The sequence below is a fragment of the Eublepharis macularius genome, chromosome 11 (assembly GCF_028583425.1).
Source record: "Eublepharis macularius isolate TG4126 chromosome 11, MPM_Emac_v1.0, whole genome shotgun sequence".
NCBI classification, from domain to species: domain Eukaryota; kingdom Metazoa; phylum Chordata; class Lepidosauria; order Squamata; family Eublepharidae; genus Eublepharis; species Eublepharis macularius.
This window is the reverse complement of record NC_072800.1, coordinates 63,551,735-63,577,698: the sequence shown is the minus strand read 5'-3', so window position 1 is coordinate 63,577,698 and position 25,964 is coordinate 63,551,735. Positions and strand designations below refer to the sequence as shown.

Sequence of the window (25,964 nt, the reverse complement as noted above, 5' to 3'; positions counted from 1 at the left end):
CGCAGCAATTTTCTTAAGGAAACAGATCTCTGAGGTCTGGAGATCAGTTGTAATTCCGGAAGAACGCCAGCCTTCCCCTATCGGGAGGTTGACGACCCTACTACCACCTGCTAAGTAACATCACATTAAGCCTCTGGTAAAGGGACATGGCGCTTTTCTCCAGGCGTATTGGCAATCTGTTAAGCCCCACATGCACTTCTTCAAGGCAGAACAAAAAAGCAATAGCGATCACCATTCAACAGCTCCTTTCAGTCCACGCTACTGCATCTTGTAGCGGATTGGGAACGGCATTACCTAGCGGGAAGTTCCGCTCTGCACTTTATGCCTTCTCAGTTTATACACATTTCAGGACTAGTTGTATGAGGGGTTGGTTTGGTTCCTTTTATCTGCCTGGAATCTTTATATTACCGCTCAAGTTGCTTGGTATATTTTACCCCATGAGGATTCGTGGGCTGCTGTTGAACGATCATGGATACTTCCCGCCCACCCCCATCAGAGCTATGAGTGTTTATTAGCGTTGTTTTTTATGTATATATTTGTGATGTTTAGTTGTTTTATTTTAGAGGTTTTTTTTTTTACTGATTGCAACAGGTGACTAATAAAGGTTTATTGAACATGTAGTCTCAGATTCTACTGGCAATAGCCGTGTTGCTGCGAAATCAAACCAAGCGCTGCTGCTTTACGAACAAGCTGATTTATTCTCGTACAAGACAGACTGGGCAAAAACGGCCCTCTCGCCCCCAATGCTTCGTCTTTAAGACGTCCCTGCCGATGCTGTCGACTGCCTTCCTATTTTCCTCCCTCCGTCTGAGACGAGCTCCGCCTCGTTCCCCTCAGCCGGCCGGCCTCCCTGCCTGATGGCGTCATTAGTCTGCGCTGCTTCTTTCTCCGCTTTCCTTGCATGCGGTTCTGCTTTCCGTTTAGAGTCTAGAAGCCTGTGGGGCGCTTCTGGCTCGTTTCCCCCGCCCCGGTTCCCAACATGGTCTGGGTCAGCCGAGTCCTACTTCGGAAGGTCAGTGTGTGCCCAGTCTCCTCACGCGGTACCTGAAGGGGGAAGTTTCTGCATTCACTGAGAGGAGTGTGCTGTGTGAACGGGGTGGGATCCCACTGAGGGGGCAGTTCTAACCACGTCTGCTTGCAAGGGGGCTTCTCCGAGGAAAACATTCTTAAGATGTAGGTGTTGTTGGATAAGGGACGTTTTCTCCCGTCCCGTAAGTACTTTTAGTGAGGAGAAAGGAAACGCCCATCTCAGTAGAGGAGTTGTTGGTTTCATGCATATTTACACTAAAACAAGACGTACTGATTCCAGCAAGATTTGTCAGGCAAGCGTGTAAGTAAGCCCCAATGAATAGACCTGCTTAGGATGGTACTGCTAAATTGCTTTTTCACTGGCTTTCAATCTGTCCCTGTCTTGTTGAGTACTTTTGTGCTTAAGCATGAGGTCTAATTTTTATATCTGTTAAAATGCTTATATACCATCCTTTCTTCACAAAGAGTGACCCCAGGATGGTTAACAACAGTAAATGCCATTAATTTTAAAAATTGCAACAGTATAAAAACCAGCCGCCTAAAAGCAGAAAAGCAATATGGTCACTGATTGTTATAAATTCAAAACTCTTCTAAACAGCTGATGAATACAATCTATGAAAGACAGAAAGGGGTGGTGCAGCCCACACATACAATGGCAGCAAGTTCCATAGCTATCACTGAAAAAGCCCCACTGTAGTCTTCTCCTTCCTCCAGAGAGAGATGGAAAGGGTTGGCAGGAGAATCTACCTGGTATACAGGCTCATAGAGAGAGGTGATCCTTCAAGAATATGGGTCATAGGCTGTGTAAGCTGTTAAAGGTTAAATCTAGCGCCTTAAACTGAGCTGAGAAACATAGAAACAGTGACTGGAGGTGTTTGGTCATGGGGCCAAGCTACAAGTGACGCCTGACACAGGATGGACACTTGTCAGCTTCCCTCACGTTTTGAGGGGAAATGTAGGCATCCTGGTCTTGCAGCTTGCCTCTCCAACTGCTGTCCAATGGACTTTTCAACTGTCACTCCTCCAACATTCCACCAAGCTGCTTACATTTCCCATCAAAACTTGAGGGAAGCTGACAAGTGTCCAACCTGTGCCTTTTGTCACTTGTAGTCTGGCCCTTAGTCAAAAGACAGGCTGCCATGTTCTGAACTACCTGGAAAAAAGAAAGTACTATACTTGGCAAGAACATTAAGGCAAGAGCAACACATGCACTCCACCCTGACAGTTGGTACCCTAGCCTGACTGATGGCTACCAGTGGGATTTACATCCCCAATATTATCCTTGCAATGCACAACTGTTCCTCTAAGATCCCCCACCCATCATAATGACAAGCAACTTTCTAATAAATAAATGTGAAATGTCAGTACTAAACAAGGTGTTCTTTTGACAGTATGGCAAATTTATGGATGACCTAAGGATCTATGTAAAAGGAGGAACTGGTGGAATGGGCCATCCTCGATTAGGTGGGGAAGGAGGACATGGTGGTGATGTCTGGCTAGTAGCTGAAGAAAAACTTACCTTGAAGAGAATAAAAAATAAGTGTCCAAGGAAACGGTTTGTGGCAGGAGCAGGATCCAACAGTAGGTGAGTACATTTTGTTGACTGGGGATAAATGTGGTTCACCTCTTTCTACTTGAGAAAACAATATTTGTAATTTCTCTTTTTCATTCTCAAAAGCATTGCAGCACTGAAAGGTTCAAAAGGAAAAGATTGTGAAGTGAATGTGCCCTCAGGAATATCAATCACTACTGATAATGGGAAGCTGTTAGGTATGGATCTTTGGTTTTTAAAATTTCTATTATTATAATAAATGAGTATGATGGCCTTATGCCTAGCAAGCCTTTTGGTGTGTCTCTTCTCATGCTAAAAGGGTTTTGTGTTCATTTTTAACATCGCGTGTATGGATCTGCTATAATGTAACACAAATCTAGTCATCATCTTGTGAAGACTGAACCTCAATTCTCTCCTCCCCCTCCCCACCCCTGTAACAAATAATTATTCAGCTGGAGTATATATTTTACTGAACCAGAGTGTCATTGCAAACCTAACACTGAGCTGGCATTGTAGAGGTCTCACTTAGGTGTTGCAGGCTTATATGCTACCACGGGTGTTTGAGAAGAGGTTGTTACTAATAATAAGATCCCAGGAAAAACCCTGGGCCTAACTATCAGTCCATCTTGTCCTGCATTCTGTTTTTTACAGTAGCCAACCACATGTCTCCAGGAAATCCACAAGCAATAATTGAAGGCGATAACCTTTTCCTACTGTTCTCTTCCACCCCATTCCCAGCTATTGGTATTGAGAGGTTTCCTGCCTCTGAACACATAAGTTTCATTGGTTATTATGACTAATAGTTGTTAATAAACTATCTTCCTTGAACTTGTCAAGATCCTTTTTATGCCATTACTGTGGCAGTGAGACTCGTAAGTTAACCAAGTGTTGTGTGAAGAAAGTACTTCTTATTGAATGTCCAAATCAATATTTGTTGATTAACAAACAATAACTTTGCCTTAACTAATGTGTGTTCGCTTGTATTCTCTGTAGCCTGTCATATACATGTACTTGGAATTTAGTCTCACTGTATATAAAGGGTTACCCACGAGTGTGTATATACAAGATTGCAGCCTTACTAATAATGAACTATTTTATTTTAATCAATTCTATCCTACTGTCTCCACCTAAAGTGCTTAAAATGGCTTATGGACAGTTAATATAAACAATTAAAATATTTTTTAAAATGTTAACATTGCCATACGATGGATCTTGGTCTAAAATAGCAGACATAGTAAATGTTTTAGCAGCCTTAGAATAATAGAAATGACAAAATGAACTTTGATATGAATTGCGTTAAAGTTAAAAATTGAATTAATGGCTTTAAAATAATTAGCAGCAATGATTTCAAATAGTGACTATCAATGGAATTTTAAAAATTTAAGTATGCTAAAAATTTGCAGGAGCATGAAAAACATAATCAACAAATCAACAATATCATTTTGTTATACAAGTTGTTTCCACACCTTTGAAGAAAACAATCTATAACATGTTAATTACTAAGAATTTGAATTTCTTGTCAAAGATGGCCACTAAACAAATAGTCCATACCCAAGCAATATGAAAATTCAGAAGCTAAAGGAAATTTGTTAACATGAAGATGTTTGCGCAATGCCAATATTATTTACAACTCTTGTGCAACTTTTTAGGTGAACTTAACAAAACAGGAGACAGATTATTGGTGGCACGTGGGGGTATTGGTGGCTCGCCGGTTACAAATTTCTTGCCTACCAAAGGTCAAGCATACAGTATTCATCTTGATTTGAAACTTATAGCTGATGTTGGCTTAGTTGGGTAAGTTTTTGATCCCAGTCCAGTTAAAGTGATTCTTTGTACATTTGTCCATTTTACTTCAAGCAGACTTAACTTTATTTATTTATTTAGGACATTTCTGTGCCATTTTTTCAGAGCCCTCCTCAAGATGGATTGCAATTTAAAATCACAATATTAAAAACAAGCTGGTAAAAACAAACCATCCTACTATATAAAAAAACAAGCCGTATTGGCGATGGCTCACTTTTTATCTCATGCAGGTGTGTTGCTGATGACCCTGGCCTTGAGGCCTCTGCAAAGCACCCGCTTTCTGTTGTGAGGGGGCCTGCCTCATCAACAGCCTAAGCACTCCTCCCTGTACCTCCTCCCAGTGCCCTGTCTCTCTGGCTTCCAGGCTGCTGTGAAGTGTCTGCCTGCTGCCAGGAGAGGACCCACTGAATCAGTTTGCTAGAGCACATTGTACTTTTTCACACAATAGGCATTGTTGCTAGTTGAATATAAACAGCATAAACAGAAGCAGACCATTAAAAAGTGGATAAGATAAAACCCCCAATGAATAGTCTATATAAAAAGATACAGTATAAAAGTTTCTGAACTGTTTTCAAAGGCAGCCCCATGTAGACTGCATTACAGTAATATAATTTGCATGTGATTAACACGCGGATTGCTGGCCACCTCATGCTTCTCAAGGAATGTCCGTAGCTGGCAAACTAGCCAAAACTGATAAAAGGCACTACATGCCCTGGAGGAGACCTGTACCCTCCCCCCATAGGCCAGGATCCAGTAGTACCCCCCCCCCCAAGTTATGAAACTGCCCCTTCGGGGGGGAGAGTGCGTCCCTCTCTGGGGTAGCTGCCTTCACAGTCCCCAAGCAGCTTCTCCATTAAACAATAGCATCTCAGTCTTGTCTGGATTGGATATCAGGTTCAGATAACTGAACCTCATCCATCCCATTACCTTTTTCACAGAGCCACTTCTGCTGACACTAGTGATCCCTAGTTTCATTCCACCATAGTGTAGTGTTTAGAATGTCAGACTAGGATCTGAGAGTCTGGATTAAAATATGTGCACATGAAACTTGCTGGGTAACCATGGACCAGTTCTAGGCATCTCAACCTAATCTACCTTACAGGGTTGCTGTGAGGATAAAATTAGGAAGGGAGAATCATGTACACTTTTGTGAGCTCTGTGGAGGAAGGACCTAACAAACATATACTAGACAGATATAAACCCAATTGATGTCCTTTCCTCATTTTCTCTTTCTGACTGAACCTGTGGATATGAACCTGTCTTTTTTAGGCTTTGTGGTACAACCAATCATTTGTACTGAAATTAAAAGACAGATGTTCAAAAGAGGGTAATGGAAGTATTTCAGTTATGTAAGTGACTTTCCTTGCTGAATTGTAGATTGAATTTTAGCTTTTCTTTTTGGAAGGAAGGAATGATTTCCAGTGAGTCATGGAACTCATTTAATTTTCTTTAGCTAGATTGTTTAGTCATGCTCTGAAAGCTTATGCTTTGATCTCAGTATGAGTTTGCTTTTATACTTCAGTGTATATATATAAGTGCTTTGTCATTAGACCATACATAGACAAAAAATCATATTGTTTATAGAAGGGAGGGGAGAACAGAGAGAACATCGGATTGAAATGCTTATAGAAGGATGCAGTTTGATCTTCAAAGAGAATACAGCTAGCTCTGAGGTAAAGAAAATTCTTACTAGAAGCAGAGTTACACTTCTGTCTTCATTACTCCAATAATATTTCTGTTTTTAAAACCTCCCAAAAAACTAGTTCATTGTCAAATATAAATCACTTCGGCTCATCGCGTGGAAATACTTTCCTATTCACTGTTTTCCGTGCTCGTCATGTGATTATATTACATTCAACAAGAGTTTGATCAAAATGGAATAGTTGCTCTTTTCTGAATTCACGCTTGCAAAATGCTGCACCCTTCAGGAGCAGGTTCCCCTTTGATATAAACAAGACCCTTGTGCCAAGCAAATCCAGCATTAGTGCACACAGTGAATTTTCCCAGTACATGATTGCTCATGAATTGAATTGAATTATTTATTACAGTCAAAACCCAGCACAAAACTAAATACATTGCCAGAAAAGTTACATAAAAATCCCATAAATTATACCAAAGCAAGCAAATGTAATCCATTAAATTAATATACAGCTATGATTAACTGCAGCAGCTGCACAAAATCTGGCTACTTTATCTGTGATCCAAGACTCATGGCCTGAGAGGAGAAAGGAAATACGTGATGTCTCTGATGTATCTGTAATTTTTTCGGAGGAGTAAGGAAATCATGTCTAAGGTTGCAATAAAAAGGGCAATACAATAAGACATGTCCAACAGTTTCAACTTCCCCACTTGTGTCAGGTCTGTCATCGACAGTCCTTCCATCTTTCTTGTTTTGCTGTAATTATTCAGTGTGTGTGTGTGTGTGTGTGTAGTTTTCACACAGGCCAGTTCGCTCCTGGGAAGACAGCGTGCTTATCTCGAATGGCTCACCACAGCGGCTTTGGGACGGTTCTCTCCTCCCACAGACTGACTATGCCCAGCTGGGTCCTGCGGGCGGGGGGCTCCCAGGGAAGGACTGGAACTTTGTAGCAAGCCTCCCCTACGTCATTCTCAGCAAGAGATCTATGTACAGCCAGTCGCTTATATTGCTTCTGTAGAATCTATGGACATATATACGCTTTAGTTTTGATTTTCCAATAAACAACCTTGACTCAAGAGAGCTTGGATTTCTTGCTGCAAGGGGGGAAGTCAACTACTACGTATCCTGTTTTCCATAGTCTGACAACTTGTACAAAAGTGTATATGTTCCTGGTATTGTACACCATAATATTTCCTTTCCAAGAGCGCAAAGGACATTAAGTTGGGCCAAAGTAAAAGTTTTCCTAAATATAGGAATTGGTGGATTGGCTAGATAATTAGAAGGTGCAAACTTCTTGTATGATCACTTATGAGCTTTCTATCCCTAATCCCCTCATAGTGTAAATGCATCATAGGAGTGCTCATGTAGAGTTTAAAGTTGCCACCAACCTGGAGAAAAAAAATGTCATTTCACTTTAACAGAAGCTTAAAGTATGGAAATGGGCATCTGAAGCAAAGAGGTGGGCAACGTAATCTGGTATGTAACATTTAATCAAACCTCTCAGAAAGGGACAAGACACTTTTTCTCCAGGCTGTTGGCAATCCTAACTTAGTTGTTTTTTAAAATGGCAAAGCCAAGGATTGGATGCAGCAGTAGGGTTTCCATAAATAGTTTTTTTGCAGCATTTCAGGGAGCTCTTTGCACTGCAGCAAGGAAGTCCCATTCTGCTGATGGAAATCGCTCCAACTATAACCATCTCCCGAGACAACAATCCCACTGTTTCTAGCAGTAGTGCCATGCCAGGACACACTGGTTTGTTTAGCTGGCAAACTTGTTTAAGCAGTAGAACAGCAGAATTTGACTCCAGCATATAAGATTTTAAGAATCAGAGCTCCCTTCTTCAGATACTTCTTGTATGATTACTCATTAATCTGAAGAAGGGAGCTTTGACTTTCGAAAGCTTATACCCTGGAAATCTTGTAGGTCTCTAAGGTGCCACTTGACTCAAATGCTGCCGTTCTAACGCAGACCAACATGGCTACCCACCTAAAACTTGTTTAAGCAGAATTGGTCTTTTGTCTTTCCACTTAACTTCACCTTCTCAAAAGTTTAAACTTTTTTTTAAAAAAAAATGCTTCTGAAATGTGTTTGCATCACTCTCCTGTACTTGAGCACACTTCTCCGGAGTTATGGAAAGAACAAAGGAGCAAATCTATTTTTCTTGTGTCCCCCATCCCTGACAGCTTGAGCGCATCTGTCTCCCTGTACTAAAGTAGTTTCTCTACATTGTAAGTAGGCAGAAGATAGGGACTTGCAGGACAGCATGCTTTGCCGATATTTTGCTGGTGTGTTTGGTGTTGCACCATTAGACCAGATATTATCTGCTGCTTTCCCTCACTTTCCACACTCTCTAGAAACTAACAACTGTTTTCTTCCTTTGATTTAAACATTCGTTTGAGTAAACTAATTTTTCTAGGTAATAGTTTTATTGTTCTATATACAAAATACTGACAAGGCATTAAATGGCAATTCCTACTTTTCCCTTCAGATTTCCAAATGCTGGGAAGTCATCTTTGCTAACGAAGATTTCTCATGCTACGCCTGAGATTGCAGATTATCCCTGTAAGCAAGAGATTGATTTCCATTTGTTAGTTGGCACCCTGATCTCAAAGGCCTCTGGATCAGTGCTTGCTTTATACAACTGAAGCACTTTGAATACAGGGAATTTTTCCTTTTTCATTCCTGCCTGACAGCCTGTTGGAAATTGCTGCAGGTGGGCATTGAGAGACTTTACGGCCATGGGAAGTTGACCGCTATGCTCAACCATCCCTTTTACTTAGGTGCTTGGGATAGGGAGGAGCTGTGAGTTAGTGGCAGAGCATGTGTTTCATATGCAGAACATCCCAGGTCCAGTCCCTAGTATCTCCAGACAAAAGAATCAGGTTGCAGGTGATGTGAAAGTCCTCAGCCTGAGACCCTGAAGACCCACTTCCAGTTAGACCAGACAGTACTGGCTTTGATAGACCTCCGATCTGATTCTGTATAAGGCAGCTTCATGTATTTATATGATGGGTCAATGAGTGTGAGAATCATGCTGTGAGATGGAGTCTCCTTTTCCCTGCTGAGCCCCTTTCCTATACCTGTGTAGGGAGACCTGTCCTTGTATCTATAATTATAGCAGTGGAGTGGAAGTTCCAGGTGGCTGTTTGTGTCTGGAGCCCAGAAAGAAAGTACCTGTAAGAAGTCTGAAAATAGGAGTTTTCTATCTGCCCTTCCTGGATTTGTTCTCCTTGGTTGTTGTTTGTGCAAGGTGCCCCCTTTGACTAAACTTCACACTTCTGATTCTGCAGGCAAGGGGACAGAGTGATGTAGCCCCGTGCCAGGCATCTTGATATGTGATCTGGCTCCCTTTCTGAGTCTTACATGTTCCTAATGGTCTGCTGAGATGGGCAACTCAGGTTGCTGGGGAGGGGATTGCCTTGGCTTTTCCATTGACTACCAGTGTATTTAATGAGTACCACCTGTTTTGTTCATGTCATGTTTGCTGCCTGCGGGGGAGCCGTGGCAACACCAACCTGTTAGAAAGCAGAGATTCTGATGAAGCACCAGACCTCCCCTGCCACAGCTCCAGTCTTGCCCATGTTTGCTTCTTGAACCTCTGTGCAGTGGCAGTGGTATGCCAGTATAAATCCATTAGGCTTACTCCTCCTCTGTAAGGGATTTAATAGCAATTTTATCGCCACCCAATAGATTACTGAAGGATAAGATTTCACTGAGAGAGAGGATCTATTCTTCTTCACTTTGTGTAACTTCCCCTCTCATGCTCTAAATCAGTTGCTTAATGCAAAATACAGTTTGCCATTAAATCACAAAAAGAAAACTGGTTGTGCTTTCCCTCACAACCAGGATTGTGAATCACAGTTTAAAGCAGATTTGCAATTCTGGTTTGCAGGGCAAATGCAAACCATTGGTTACTGTTCTGGATGTATTGATAACCTATGGTTTGTGCTCAATAGAAAGTAAGTTGTGGAATTGCAATGTGTGAAAGAAAGAAGGGCTGCATGAGCAAAAAGCTCAGTTTTTGTGCTGTCTGAACTGATCTTTATACTGTCATTGCATGTCCAAAGTACAGGAGGTTGCTTCTGAGAAGAAAAGTGCTTCTGTGTTAGCCCTCTTTATAACATGAATAAATATTTGGGGCATATAAAAAATAAATGTTTTTTATAAGACATCTTTCAGCTTTTTTCTTCTTCCCACAGTCACAACTATAAAACCCGAACTGGGAACAGTTATATATGCCGATCACAAACAGGTTGGTTCCAAAAGTAAGGTTGTATTCAAGATGTTGTGCGGTAGAAACCTCTTTTAAGATACTTGTTGAGATCCTGGGTACTTACAAAACTGCTGCTGGCGTTTTCCATGAAAACTGTCAGCTCAGTCACTTCTAGAAAGCAGCAGTAACCTGTCTCATGCCTCTTGTCCTTTCCATCCCAAGATACCTTCATCTAAGTAAATAAATGCCCAGAACTGGTAGGTTAAAGAAACATGAGCCACGTCAGCACGGGTCTATTTTGCTGGTTCAGTTCCCATTCTGCAGTGGGGGGTTTTGTGACTGTCTGCACCAGATTTGCTGCCATCAGTAGTCACTTTGGCCACTATGCGTCTTTTCCCTGCCTTTTCTGGGAGCACTTATACTATGACTTTTTTAAAAAAATTTGCTTTGTGGTTGCTATTTCCCCGTGCATACTCTTTATTCAGTTTTTGGTGTTCCACCCTCTTCCCCCCCTCTCCCACCCCCTGCCATCCCACTGCATTGTGATTGGCTACTCTTGTCTAGCCAGCCACTCCCCCGCCCCTCCTTTCCATTCTTCTGCTCCCTTTTTTCCTCTTTCATTTTTTTTTAAAGTCCAGCACAGGATCCATGAATTGCTGGTTTGAAAGCATGCGGAGGAAGTTACCTTTTTATTCTTTTTGCTTTGGCACGGGTAGGAATATTGTATAGGGGGCTAAATATCTGAGTGTCAAAAATAAAGATTTTAATATCAGGTTTAGAGAGGTACGAACAGCCACATACAAGCCGATTCCTTGCCTTTTGGTTTGACTTCAGGGAAAGTGAGGAGTTATGTCCCTGGTGCTGAAGGGGCTATATCCCAATACATAGTATTTTCTTGTTCCTTACTAATGACATTTGAAGCTAGCCCTTCCTAACTTCCCTCTTAACTGGTTCCAAATTTGCAAATGAAACTAAGCTCCGGTGCTAGGAGGCCTAAAGGAAAATTCCACTTCCAAATAAAGAGAGGCTTTCCCTTGGAGAGAGTTGGAAATTGTCCAACCTATGGGAAATGATGGCTGTATTTCCTATTAAGATGTGACTGTTGATTTTCTGACTTAGTAACTTTCCACGTCAGTGAAGAGGAAATTTCTTGAGTTTCTTCTTTATTTGCCTTTGCCTGTTTATATTTTTACAACTTTTTACATTTTCACCAATAAAAACATCATTTTTTATTTACTTGCTCTAAACAAATATAGTTCTACATTCTTAATAAATACTCCATTTTTCAGTTATGATAGGAGTTTACAGAGGAGTTGGTAGGTGGTGAAATTATAAAGGCCTTGCGCTCTGAGGCTCACAGACCTGCACCCAGGATTGAACTCCTAAGCAGTCTTTCCTGTGGTGTCTTCTATTTTAAGAAGAGAAATAGTCACCTAGAAGTCAGGGAGCTGTGGACTGACTCTGTGGCAAACCTCCAAGACAGAGTTGCTAGAACGTACACAAACTGGTATGCCCAGACCCTTTTGGTAGCCATACCTGGGTTTTACTGATTTTTTTTTAAAGAAATGAAAGTATTTCTGCCTTGTGTATGTATTATCTTTTTTTTTTTTTAAAAAAAAAGGATGTTCATTCAAACTGCATCATTCTGGTGTATTTACAGTACAATCCTGTGCAGAATTATACCAGACTTAAGTCCACTGAAGTCTGTAAATACAGATGGGAGTAACTTGGCATAGGATTACACTTAGTAGTGTAAAACTGAGAATGTTTTCATGAGTCCTTTTTAGATTTTGTTCGCTTTCACACCTTTCTATCAATGACTGAACATAGTCTTTGTAAAAACGATCTTAAAATTGTTCACGTTTGATCCAGAAGATTATGCTTCCTAATGTAAGATCCATAGTACTAGGTTTTGATGAAGAAATCAAGGACCGTCTTCATTCGGGAGCATCTCAAAAATCTAATTCTATACAACATGGTTTTTGCTTTGATGTATAAAAGTCTGTAGCTGGTGCAGGGGGTAATGCTAGAGATGTCACTCTTGAGATGAAAGACTTGCATCAAGAGGCGCCTGACGACATTAGTGCAACAGCCGAGTTCACAGATGCGAAATGAGTAAAAATGCCTTCGAGAAATAGGAATGACAGGGCTTGGGAGATGATGCTTTAATCTTTGGCCAAATAGATAGTAAGAAATGGATAAGAATGTAACCTTGCATCTCAGGTCAAGTTTTCTGTGGTAATTTGTGTCTTTGGAACCAGCTTAAAATATTGTTGTAAAAAGCCAATAAGTGTCCTTACAAGGCCGCTAACAAAATTATTGTAGCTAATAGATGCCTGTTTTCACAGTAGCATGAATAAAAGTAGAATTAATGAACACCATTTTTCATCCTTATTTCCTCCTCAAAGTGCGCCGTGTCAGTAGTTCTCGGTATGCCAGGGTTTGGGGCTTGCAAATTAATCAGTAACTGCTTTATTCTTAAAAGAACTGAGGATACTCGTGACATGCAGTTCTTGATTCCACTGGCCTTAGATAGATAGCTTAAAATATCGTCCTTTGGATCATGAGCAAGCAGCAAACTCTGCTTGCCTTGATACAGAAGTAATTACACAATCCTCTTCTGTATTTGACCAGTTCGGATCATGCATCTGACGAAGAGAACTTGATTCTCGAAAGCTTATGCTACAATAAAATTGGTTAGTCTTAAAGGTGCTACTGGACTCTTTTTGACAATCTAGATGATCCTTCTCATAGTTTGGGGGATCAGAAATGAACTAATAGCTTATATGCACCGTCTGGCTTTTCTTTCTGTTTCCGTTTCCATTTCTGTTCCTGGCGAACTAGGGCTAGCACTTGCTGTTCAAAGCTTGGATGCTTATTCCAGTGGCAGGGGGTGAGGGTGCTAACTTTTAGTTTGCCAGTTTCAGTGTCTCATCAAACTATAGTTAACACTTACGAAATTTAGAGAAGCTGTATAAAGCGGAGTGTGGGGAGAGAAGTACCCTGCTTTGGGGGAATGTCCAATGTAGAGGGTGGAAAGGCATTGCTGCTGACACGTGACGGCATAAGTGACATTGGAGGATGAGCAGGAGTATGAACCCGAGATGGTATGGCTGATGTTGTTGGGTCCACTGATGGTGTTGCTTGGATCTATATGAAAGCAAAGTTGGCATCTTGGTTTGTTGCAGGCCTTGGTACTAGAGTCCATGTTAGTGTTAGGTAGTTTATCATTGTGGGTGAGTAGTTGTTTCAGGTTAGCAGGCTGTCTGTAAGCAAGAAAAGGTCAGCTCCCCAGTGCCTGTGTGAAGAAAGGGTCACAATCCAGCATGGGTTGTAGGTCATTAATAATGCATTGAACTGGCTTGAGTTGTGGGCTGTAGGTGACCACCAACGATGTTCTGTTGTTATTTTCTTCAGTCTTGTCTTGTAGCAAGCTGGCCCTGGGTGTCATTCTGGCCTTTCCGATCATCTTTCTCACTATGTCAGGGGGATACTGTAGTTGCAAAAATGTCTGTTGCAGATCCTTCAAGTGACTATTTCTGTTTGAGGGGTTGGAGCAGATGCGACTATAGTGTAGGACTATACTCCTGCTCATTCAGAAGAGAGACTGCTGAATTGCAACTGATAATGAAACTCAAGATAATGCATCCACCTAGACTGAATTGAGATATAGACTTCCTGTATGATTTCCAGTGCTGATTTCTTCACAGCCCATTACTAGGGGTGTGCTATTCGGGATTCTGATTCGGAATAAACATCTGAATCAGGCCCAATCTGTAAAGATTCGGGATTTTTGAATTGGCCCCCAGCGTTGTGGGCCCGATTCAAAAATACCAAATCAAAGCTTTCCAAAGTGATTTGGATTGCTTTGGGAAGCTTCTGGTCAAGCAGGAGCACAAAAGTGGGTGCTTCTCGCAGCCTGTTAGCTGAAGCAAGTTTAAAATGCCTCCTTCCATGTTGCTCGCTTGCACGCAGCACAAAATGGGCGCTTCCCGTGAGGCATTGCTTCAGTTGACAGGCGGGGAACCCTGCCTGTCAGCTGAAGCAAGCAGCGCAGGGTAAACTGCCCCATGGCTTATTTCACCCGATGGGAGGGAGTGGTGGGAATCCCCTTGTTCATCTTCGTTCTTCTGTGCCTCCACACATGGGGACTGCGCAGGCGCAGGCCAGCCGCCGGAGAATTTTCTAGAGCTTCCATGGCTCCGAAGGGGCCGTTTGTCGCGCGCCTCAGCGACCGTTTTCCCGCCCAAACGGTCACGTGATCCTCCAGCGACCAACGGCCCCTTCCCTCAGTTCTCTTCTTGCCGCCGCTTGGAGAGAACGTGAGCTTTGTGCTCTGTGCTTTTTGTGCTTCGTGTTTCTACTGACTGATCTTTGGACTCTTGACTTCGGACTTCGGACCTCGACCATTCTTCGGATCTTGATTTGGACTTGACGTGGACTCGGTATTTACGACTCGGACTGTTTTTTGACCCTTCTCTCGCGTGCCCCTGAAGATGGCCTCTACGGCTCTCTTCAAGCATTGCCTGCAATGCCACACTAAAATGGCCAAATCCGATGGCCATGATCTGTGCCTTTTTTGCTTGGGGGAGACCCACAATGTCTCGGCCTGTAGGATCTGCCAGGGTTTCACCAGCAAGGCCCGGCAGGATCGCAAGGCCCGACTAAATTCCGCGCTGTGGCAGAAGGTCATGTCTGAGGGAACCCCGTTACCTCCGTCCAAGGCCGGCCCTAGCCCTTCTGCCGAACGGCAATCAAGAGCTGGCTCAGTGGCCTCCGCGAGGTCGGGGTCGAAACCGCGTCCCCCGGGTGCCTCGGCGTCGAGAGCGGCCTCTCCAGCGCAGGGTTCGGCACGGCCGCCCCGGAGCGTGTCATCTACCAGGTCGGATCCGAGACCAGCGTCGGAACCGAGAATCCTGGTACCGAGTCCCCGGTCGGAACCGACGGCCGGTTCGATCCCGATCAAGGTGAAGCGGCCGAAACCGAGGTCCCCTTCGAAATCGAGGAGCGCGTCGGCTCCGGAGTCTTCTTCTTTGGAACCAGCCAAAAAGAAAAAGAAGACCAAGCATCGCCGATCGCCGCGTCCCTCTCCGCAGGAGGAGGTCATCGTGCTCCCACACACGCCCTCTCCTCATCTGGGTTCCCCCGAACCAGGGGAGGTGTCCGAACCGGTGCCGGATCCGACGGCCTTCGAGACTGTGCAAGCAGAGTTCTCTTCTGGGCCGGAGCCGAGCCCGCGGTCCCGTCGGAGTCGACCATCGCCTGCCCGTCGGTCGCCAGGGTCGGAACCGAGCCCGTCTCCTCGTCGGAGCCGTCCATCTCCTACGCCTGCTGTCGGTCGCGAGAGGCGTCGGTCCGGAGACAGTGTCCGTTCCGTCCGGTCCACCGCATCCCGACATCGCCAGGCCTCCTACCTTCCCCCGTCGTACCACTGTCAGTGGGAAGGAGCGCCTACGGGTTTCTCCGCATCGGAACCGAGGCCTTCAACATCACGGCAAGCTTGGTTTCCTCCTCCGGTCCACGGTGAGGGGTCCCAGCTCGGTTCCGACGAGGGCGATGTGGAGAGCCTCGGCGACTACCAGTCGGAGTCCTGGTCCGAGCCGTCGCCGGCTGAGGATCTGGTGCCATCTGCGGGCTCTCCGTTCGAGGACCTCCGCATCTACTCCGACCAGATGGCAAGGATGGCTCAGGCTCTCGAGATGGATATCTCTTCGGCAGTCCCCCAGACCAAGGACAAGCTCCTCAAGCGGATCTACGGGGATAATCCGGCGTCCGTTGGCTTCCCCATGCTTGAGGGTATTGAGGAGATCGTGGAGAAGGTGTGGAAGGTGCCCTGTGACCAGCCTCCAACATCTAAGAGGATTGAGCAGCTTTATAAAATCAAGCAGGGCACCTGGCCGGCGTTGGTGAAGCACCCTCCACCTTCCTCCTTGGTCACGGAAGAATTCAACCCCCGGCGGTCGGGTCACTCCTCGGTGCCTGCCGATAAAGAGGGCAAGAAGCTTGATGCCATGGGCAGGCGCCAGTACATTGTCGCTTCACTGGGTCTGAGGATCGCCAACTACCAGACCATCATGGCTGGTTACCAGCTCTACCTCTGGGAGAAGTTGGCATCCTACACTCGTGACCTCCCACCTGAACAGAAGGCTGTCGTCTCCCTGTTGCAGACGGAGGCTGTTAGGCTGTCGAAGCAGCAGATGAATGCTGGGAGCCACGCTGCTGACACTGCTGCTCGGGGAATGGCTTCGGTGGTGGTCCTCAGGCGCCACTCCTGGTTGCGGTCTACAGCCCTGTCCCAAGAGGTGCGTACCAGGGTGGAGAGCATGCCCTTTGAGGGAGACTCGCTGTTCTCGAAGTCCACCGACGAGACCCTGAAGAAGAAGGAGGACCGGCAGACGGCGCGGTCCTTGGGTCTGGCTCCTGCGTACAAGCCCACCTCCAGGCCACGGTACGCTCCCCGGTCCGGCCCTTACCACTACCAAGGCAGATACCAACAACAGCGGCCGGGCTACCAGCAGTATCCTGCCTACCAGCAGCGGCCTTACCCTCCCACGCAACAGCAAAGGAGGCGTCGGCCCTTCAAGCCTCGTCCGGCACAACAACCGGCCCAGCAGAGGGATCAGCAGGGCGCCGGGAGGCAGTACTGACGGGTCACGCCAGCCGTATCCCCGAACTTCTCGGACAGACTGAGTCCACTCCTCTCTGAGTGGGAGTCAATAACATCTGACTCATGGGTCTTAACGATTGTTGAACTGGGATACGGGCTGGAGTTCGTTGAGCTGCCTAGGTGCAGTTCACCCCTGACAGCTGTCAATAACACTATGGCCGAGCTGGATGCAGAGATCGTGTCGCTCTTGGCCAAGGGTGCTGTGGAAGAATTGCCCTATGAGGACTCTGTAAAGGGTTTCTTCTCTAGGTTCTTCCTGGTCCCTAAGAAGGATGGGGGCTTACGTCCCATTTTAGATCTGAGGGACCTTAATGCCTTCCTCAAGGTGACCAAATTCAAAATGGTTACATTGGCGGCTGTGATCGCCTTGCTGAAACAGGGGGATTGGTTTGCGGTTCTTGACTTAAAGGACGCATATTTTCACGTGGGGATACGGGAGGAGCACAGGAAATACCTGAGCTTCGTTTACCGGCAAAGGGTTTTCCGGTATAAGGTGCTCCCCTTTGGCCTGTCCACTGCCCCACGAGTGTTCACGAAATGTGTGGCCCCTGTGGTTTCCTTCCTGCGGGAAGAAGGCTGTACCATCTTTCCGTACCTCGATGACTGGCTCATCGTGGCTGGATCGGAGTCTAGGCTGGTGCGGGACATTGGCTTGGTACTTAGCACTTGCCAACGCCTGGGGCTCCTGGTGAACTTTGAGAAATCCAAACTGGTGCCCAACTGCAAGGTGTCCTACATTGGGGCACTATTGGACTCTGTGGAGGGTAAGGCTCTGCTCCCCTTGGAGAGGGCTCGGTCCCTAAGGGGTCTGGTGTCCATGTTTAAAAGGAACCGTTTCCAGTCCGTGCGCGCTATCCAGTGCTTGCTAGGGCGTATGGCAGCGGCCACCTCTGTGGTGCCCTTTGCTAGGCTGCGTATGCGCCCTCTCCAGAACTGGTTTGTGCGGAGGTACAATGCTCTGCTGCACCCTCCGTCCCTCAAATTCTCTATCCCGAGGGTCATCCTCTCCTCCTTGGACTGGTGGCTGTCTGATGACAACTTGTTTAAAGGGACCCCCTTTGGGTATCAGCACCATGACGTCACGGTTACCACTGATGCCTCTCTGTTGGGTTGGGGGGCTTACTGTGGTGATGTGTCTGTGCAGGATGTCTGGTCTGAGAGGGAAAAGACCCTCCATATCAATGTGCTTGAACTAAGGGCCATTCGTTTCGCACTTGTGTCTCTTACAGCACTGCTGAGAAATCGTCAGGTCTTGGTGCAGACGGACAACACGACTGCCATGTACTACGTGAATCAGCAGGGGGGCACAGTGTCCATGGCCCTGTGCCGGGAAGCCACGCTCACTTGGCAGTGGGCTATCAGGAACGGCGTGTCGCTCCGTGCTATACACGTGGCTGGGTCAGACAATGCCCGGGCAGATGCCCTCAGCAGGGTCCCTTTGCTGGACCACGAGTAGGAACTGAACGTAGAGTGCGTTGGGCCGATCTTCCAGATGTGGGGTCATCCAGTGATAGACGTGTTCGCCACTGCGGCAACCTCCAAAGCCCACACGTTCTGTTCCAGGGCAGGGAGCGACCCCCTCTCTATTGGGGATGCCTTCCAGTTTACGTGGACGCAGGGCTTGCACTACATGTTTCCTCCGTTCCCCTTGATCCCCAGGGTCCTGTGCAAGATAGAGGAGGACGGGACGGACTGCATCCTGGTGGCCCCCTTCTGGCCACGGCAGGTTTGGTTCCCGAAGCTCCTGCGGATGTCCCAACGGACATATGTGAGTCTGCCCCCTCGGCAAGACCTTCTCCTGAACGGGAGCCTAGTCCACCACGATCCCAGGAAGCTGCACCTAACGGCTTGGCGGATCGTTCCTCCCCGGTAGGTTTTACTGACGAGGTACAGAGAGTCCTCCTGAACGCTCGTCGGCCATCCACTAGGTGCGCTTATGCAGCCAAGTGGCGCAGGTTTGAACTTTGGGCACTTGCTAAAGGAGTGGTGCCTGACAGCAGTCCCTTGGGGGTTGTATTCGAGTATTTGTGCCACTTGCGTGGCCTGGGCTTGAAGGTTTCCTCCCTCAAGGTCCACCTGGCAGCGATATCAGCTGCTCACGCCCGAGTTGAGGGTGCTACGGTGTTTTCTCACCCACAATCCCGCCAGTTCCTGAAGGGCATGTACAATCTTTACCCACCTGTGTCGGCACCAGTGCCTCAGTGGTCGCTGTCCTTGGTACTCTCACGTCTCATGTTGCCTCCATTTGAACCTATGGCTACCTGCCCCGTGGATATGTTCTCCTACAAGGTAGCATTCTTGGTGGCCGTGACGTCGGCCAGAAGGGTCAGTGAGCTGTCTGCACTGCGGTCTGACCCTCCCTTTCTTGTGTTTCATCCCAACAAGGTGGTCCTGCGTCCCTGCCTCGGGTTTCTGCCCAAGGTGGTGTCCGCCTTCCACCTCTCGCAGGATATCTCACTGCCTGCATTCTTTCCTCAACCTTCCTCTAAGGGGGAAAAGGCCCTTCATTCCCTAGACTTGAAGAGGGCCCTAGCCTATTACCTGGATAGGACGAAGGAATTCCGCACCTGTCCTCACCTGTTTGTATGTTTTGGGGCCAAGGACAAGGGTAACAGGGCTTCCTCACAGACCCTGTCTAGGTGGATTGTGACGGCCATTAGCAAGGCCTATTCCCTGGCAGGGGTGGCTTGCCCGCTTCATGTCAGAGCCCACTCCACGCGGTCCCAAGCATCCTCTTCGGCACTCATCAGGGGGGTGCCCCTGGTTAACATTTGTAAAGCAGCCACATGGTCCTCTGCAGACACCTTTGTCAGGCATTACGCCGTTGATGTCAATGCGGAGCAGGATGTATCTGTGGCCAAGGCTGTTTTACACTCCCTTTTTTCCTGAGGGAGTTTTGGGATGACTTTCTTGGCGTACCTGCTGGGTACCCTTGAGTGAAAGAGTGTATATATGTACCTTGGGGTGTATATATATGTAAATATTGAGTATTTATGTGTCCTTACACAGTTCTTTACATAGATGTATATATGCATATTTATTTCTTGTTGTTCTTGTTTGTTCAATAAAATTGTGTTGGACTTCACCCCCGCCTTCCTTATTGTGTGAAGCTTGGTACACTCCCATGTGTGGAGGCACAGAAGAACGAAGATGAAAACAGGGTTAACATACCTGTAACTTATGTTCATCGAGTTCTTCTGTGCTGACACACAACCCTCCCTCCTACCCCGCTGTGAACTCTAATGCACGATAATGTGATGGCTGTAACGGAAATTGGTGTTTTTAAGGTGTTATGGCTGAAGTGTGTTGGTCAAGCGGCGGCAAGGGAGAACTGAGGGAAGGGGCCGTTGGTCGCTGGAGGATCACGTGACCGTTTGGGCGGGAAAACTGTCGCTGAGGCGCGCGACAAACGGCCCCTTCGGAGCCATGGAAGCTCTAGAAAATTCTCCGGCGGCTGGCCTGCGCCTGCGCAGTCCCCATGTGTGTCAGCACAGAAGAACTCGATGAACATAAGTTACAGGTATGTTAACCCTGTTTTACCCTTCCATTGGATGAATTAAGCGACAGGGCTGGCTTTCTGATGTGCTCTGAATCTTTACGGAGCATACCGAAGTGGGTCAATAAGCAATTTCCAAAGCAACTTGCCACTTCAGAAATCACTTCTTTCCAACTCTTTCCCTCTTCGGAAATTCCATAGTGGGAAACCCGAATCTTTTTTTGTTGCACACTCCCCACCCACTACTGCTCTGCATCCACCCTATTCAGTCACGTCTGCCATTGTCATCCACCAGCTGTTATCATACGGTTTCTGTAATCGCTCCACACTCAGAGGTAAAAGGACAGATGGACTCACATTCTAGCTGTATCTGAAGAAGTGAGCTGTGACTCACAAAAGCTGATACCATACCACAAATTTTGTTAGTCTTATAGGTGCTACTGGACTCTTGCTCTTTTCTGCTGCTACAGACAGACTAACACGGTTATACACCTTGATAATTATTTTCTCTTACTTTTTTCTGAAAAGAGAACTCATGGATCCTAAACCATATATATATATATATATGCTTTAGTTGTGTCCACACTGCCCCATTTTTTTTGCAGGAAAAAGAACAGCAAGTTATTTCATTTTGTTGCTATTGGCACTTTTGCTCTGTTGGTTTGCTCATATGCAGTCTACATATACAAAGAGCAGCGTAGGGATTACTTGTAACAGGATGAGGACTGGATTTGATTGTCCAGAAAACAAGTGACTGTTCTGTAGCTAGGATAAGACTGGCGTTGTGTGTGGTTTGTCACTTTGTTTTGTTTAAATATCTGTCTAGTTAAAGCCACTTTGGGAATGCAGCAGAATTAATAACATTTCTAAGGAAGTGATAATGATACGCTTGAGTGAATCAATGAAACCTAAACACATTTATTTTTGATTAAAATTTATAGTGTGGGCACTTTTCCTTCTCTTAGATCACAGTTGCTGATCTTCCAGGTTTGATTGAAGGTGCACATGCAAATAAAGGAAGAGGACACAAGTTCCTGAAGCACGTAGAAAGAACAAAGCAGCTTCTATTTGTTGTAAGAGCACACTATTGCTGGGTGTCTTTGGGGTCAACTTTGGAATGCTCTATTTAATTTAGTCTGCCCAAAGCAGTAATGTAGGATAGCTGTCATGGGACACTGAATAATCACATCATGCCATGAACTCCTTAGAGTTATCTTTTCTAAACATCTACCATGTGGTAATTACCCATTTAGATGCTTGTCTCAGACTTAATTATGTCTATTTCCCTCCTACACTTCACATATACATTGACAATATTACCATTCACTCTGCAGAACAGGCATATAGTCTTAACTTTATTGCTTTGTTTATCTCTTAGCTCGAATACTGCAGCCTTCTTTCTTACTTTGTTGTTGTACGTCTGCCCTCTCGCCTTTGTCCCAAAGTCTGTTGCCAAAATGGTCAAACAATGAAACATGAATTGTGAGATACTCTTAAATGATTGCATTGGCTTCCTGTCTGTTCCCAGATCTGCACAAACTATTTAGGTATTTATAGGCTGCTTTTCTCCCAAGTGGAACCCAAAGTGGCTTATAATATCATTGTCCCCTCCTCTATTTTATCCTCACAACAACCACCCTGTGAGGTAGGTTAGGCTGAGAATGATTGACCAAAGGTCACCAGGAAGTGCCATAGCAAAGTGGGGATTCGAACCTGGGGCTCTCGGGTCCAAATTGGCCACTTTTACTGCTACATCATGTTGGCTGTCTTTGTCCTGGTCTTCTGTGGCTTTGCTATCCCTTATGTGTGCACTCAGTACATCATTGCTCTTGACCGTCAGTCCTCAAGCTTCACTGCTCTCAGCCATCATAAAGTTTTCTCTGCTTTCAAACACTTCTGCCTTTTCTCATTTGCTGCCAACTTAGCTTGGGATTGGTTCCCCAATGCTTGCAATATGCCACCTCTCTTGCTGTCTTCAATCATTTCTCAAAATCTATATTTTCCCTTGTTTGGCATGACAGCTATACCCTACTGAAACTAACCCTAAGTATATATAATTGAAATGAATGCATATTCTTTCTCTAACACACTTCCCTTTCTTTGTTGTCTGCCATAGTTCAAATTCAGGACCCTGTCATAGATCACAGGATGTGTGACCCAATTTTTACTTCTGTGAATTATTTAAGCTTTATAGCAACTAACTTTTCACATGAAGTCGTTATTCTGAGTTAACCAGTTAAACCTGCAGAGTTACCACTTTTCATTAACAACATCCTGTTTCAATCAGATCTTAAGATAATGTGGAAAAAAGTAGAGAATAATTTTGGGATAAACAGGTTGTATAGCTAGTAAGAGGGGAAAGGACTACTTGTAGCATAATTCCAGTAAGAGCTATTGTTAGCGAAAAGCCAAGCTACATAAAGAATGGAGCTGTGTAGATAACAGTGGAACACAGAAAGGTAAACAAATAATTAAAGCTTTAAGGGCTTCCATATCTTGAGTGCACAACTCAAAATAATAGAATTGATGCTGTTTTATAAAATTACATTTTTGTGTGTGAAAATGTAATAACTCCTTCTTTGGATTTTTTCTGGGTTTCTTTCAGCCCTGTTCATTATTTTGATAAGTTTTTGACTAGTAATGTATAAAATATGTAAAAGGATTTGACTTTTTAAAATTGTGTATTGTATGTTACATCTTTTAAAAATCTGTCTTTTCAGGTTGATATATCTGGTTTTCAGCTTTCTGCTAAGACACCATTCAGAACAGCCTTTGAAACTATAATGCTACTAGCCAAAGTAAGGTTACTGATATTTATTTTTTAGAGCATTTCTTTTATTTAATTAATTATTTAAAACATTTATTAGCCACTTTCCCACCTTGCGGGAACTTAGGGCAGCTTACAATATAAATAAAATAATCATAAAATGAATAAAGCAAATTTTAAAAACACAGTTTAGGACTGCCAATAAAAACAAAAACAAAGTTAATACTTGGGAGTTGCCTAACTAGTTAGCATGCCAGAGTCTTGTTTGTTATTTATATTAACCAGACAAATGGCCATGCTCCACCTCCTACAGAATTGTAAAAGAGCAATCAGTCTGTCAATCATTTCCATGTCCAGGCCGGCTGAGGTTCCCTGAATTGAGCACCAAATTAAGCTACAGGCTCCATTCCTGGTGGTGCCCTTCCGTCAACTCCTTTAAGTTTCAGGTTTGCAACCATACTCATGCGCACATGCAGACACATCCTGAACCCAAAGACTGTGTTTTCCCATTTTTCTCCCAATGGGAACCCAAAGCAACATACAAAAACACCAAGACAGTTTAAATAAACAATCTATAATGCAGAAAAGGTCCACTAAATATCCTGCTCTGGTTCTGGGTTCCATTGGAGCAGGCTGTTCCATTGGAGCAGGCTGCAAACTAAGGGCCAAAACCCCTTTGTCTCACACCTCTGGCCATGCTCAAGTCTTAAGTACCTACAGCAGGAGGAAAAAAAGAGGCTCAGCTGACATCTGGCAAAGTCTTTCATGGCTTTGGTCCCTCATATTTACAGGACTGCCTCATTCTCTATGCTCCACCAAGACAGCTTCACTCATCTAAACGGGGCCGTTTGCAGGTGCCGCCCTGCAAAGTGGCAAGATTAACAACTTCCAATACATATGCATTCTGTGGTTCAGCCCCCACTTTCTAGAATGATGAGGCTGGGAAGTCTCCCACTCTCCTGGTTTTTCAAAAACTGTACAAAATGGAAATATACGAGAGGGTTTTTTTTTTTTTGCATAGGTAATAAGGCTGTACTGTAACAATATGGCTCAGAAAGACTCTTTGGTAAAGGGATAGAGACTGTGGACTGAACTATTATGTATAGTATGTCCTGTCTATTGCTATAAGTATGGCCCTACTAGGTAATTTCTGCATCGTTTAATGTGTCATGTTAATGCTTATGCTTTGTTTCAACTTGGTTTCAGCTCCATTTTCAGATTTCTGCTCTTTTTCACATCCAAACCCTATTGTATTGTCCCATCTCCTGTTGAGACTCAGTGAGAAAGGCGGACTGTAAATGATGTTAATAAATAAATGTATAATAAAAGTATAATGTTGTTCAAGTTTTTTGCAGCACAGCATTGTTTGTCCCAGATGCTATATGCAGCTGCAGTAACATCAAGAACAATTAGTGATTAGTATCATAAACTGTAAAGAGAATAGACCTCAGATATGCAGACTGTTTGTGTGGGGTTATTGATCTTCAGTAGAATATTGAATTAATTTGGAAATCAATAGAAGTACAATCACCCACCATTATGTATTAGGTAGTAATTACAGAGTTAAATTAAAAAAATTTAAAAGGACAAATACATTTGAGGAAAGCTGCTTACAAATTGGATTTTATGTTTGAAGGAGTTGGAACTGTATAAAGAAGAACTTCGAGCTAAATCTACCCTTCTTGCTGTCAATAAAATGGATTTGCCCAGTGCACAAGAAAACTTTAATAAGCTTATGGAACAATTACAGAATCCTCAAGGTGAGAGATATTTTGTATATTGTCTTTTATTTATATAAAGATATTCATGTGCTTTTGATATAATGCAGCCAGGGCTTTTTTTGTGGGGAAAGAGGTGGGAGAACTCTCACCCAGGGCAACTTCTGGGAGGAGGTAGTGTGCTTCTCACCATATGTGTGTCACTTCCGGGAAGTGATGTCATCACACAGGCTGTGTCTGCCCTGGGAATGCTCCTGAGCTCCTGGGGGTGGGGGAAATTTGGCTAGGATAAGGCTAAATTCGGCCTGGATCGGGCTTGAATTGGCCCAAAATGGGCCACTCCACCACGGGGGAGCACTCCCCCACCTGGCAGTGGCCGGATCCGGGCCATTTGGGGCTCAAATTGGGCAGATCCGCAAGGAATAGGTTGCTGCTACACAGGAGAGCACTCTGCCGCCTGGCAGTGGCCCAAACCTGGCCATTTAGGGCACAGGCTGCTGCCAGGTTGTGGGGAACCCTCCCCTGCCCGGCACTGGCCTGATCCTGGATGTTTCTGCCCCAGTCCTGGCCATTTCGGGCGTAAATGGGCCCAAAATGGCCAAAACAGGACCAAAATGGTCCAGATCATGCCCGAGTCAGCCTGTAATGGGCTGCTGCTGGGTGAGGGAAACCTTCCCTGCCCAGCAGCAGCGCAATTTGGGCTGTTTTGGGCCCAATCTGGCCCCAAATGGCCAAAACAGGCCATTTTAAAAATACGCATGTGACACAAGTCACATAGGTATTTTAAAGAGGTGCTAGAGCTGTGTTCCGGGGCGTTCCAGCTCAAAAAAGCCCTGAATGCAGCTGATGTGTTATCAGTATTTGTTGAAAGATTATCCATTTCTCTTTGAAAAGAAAAGGAAAAATGACCCATTGTAATCGTATTGTAATTAATGTTCTATATGTCTGGTAAATGATTAATAATAACTATGCACTGTGACCACAGATGACTAGAGGATATATGTATCTCCATCCCATTTGCACGCCCAATAGCCAATGATCAAGCATTGGATGCTCTGGAGTGCAATCTTAAGCAGAGTT

The 25,964-nt window shown here is 45.0% G+C and overlaps 1 protein-coding gene across 1 annotated transcript in view; it reads left to right on the top strand.

The window, feature by feature from the left end:
- Positions 1-882: 882 nt before the first annotated feature.
- Positions 883-25,964, top strand: part of GTPBP10 (GTP binding protein 10) — a 28,081-nt gene continuing 2,999 nt past the window's right edge. The window contains exons 1-9 of the mRNA XM_054991600.1: positions 883-1,012; positions 2,421-2,614; positions 2,708-2,799; positions 4,231-4,375; positions 8,512-8,585; positions 10,223-10,275; positions 21,365-21,472; positions 23,120-23,197; positions 24,803-24,926. Coding sequence (XP_054847575.1) covers positions 980-1,012; positions 2,421-2,614; positions 2,708-2,799; positions 4,231-4,375; positions 8,512-8,585; positions 10,223-10,275; positions 21,365-21,472; positions 23,120-23,197; positions 24,803-24,926 — 901 coding nt within the window. The 5' untranslated portion in view covers positions 883-979. The remainder of the gene's footprint in view (positions 1,013-2,420; positions 2,615-2,707; positions 2,800-4,230; positions 4,376-8,511; positions 8,586-10,222; positions 10,276-21,364; positions 21,473-23,119; positions 23,198-24,802; positions 24,927-25,964) is intronic.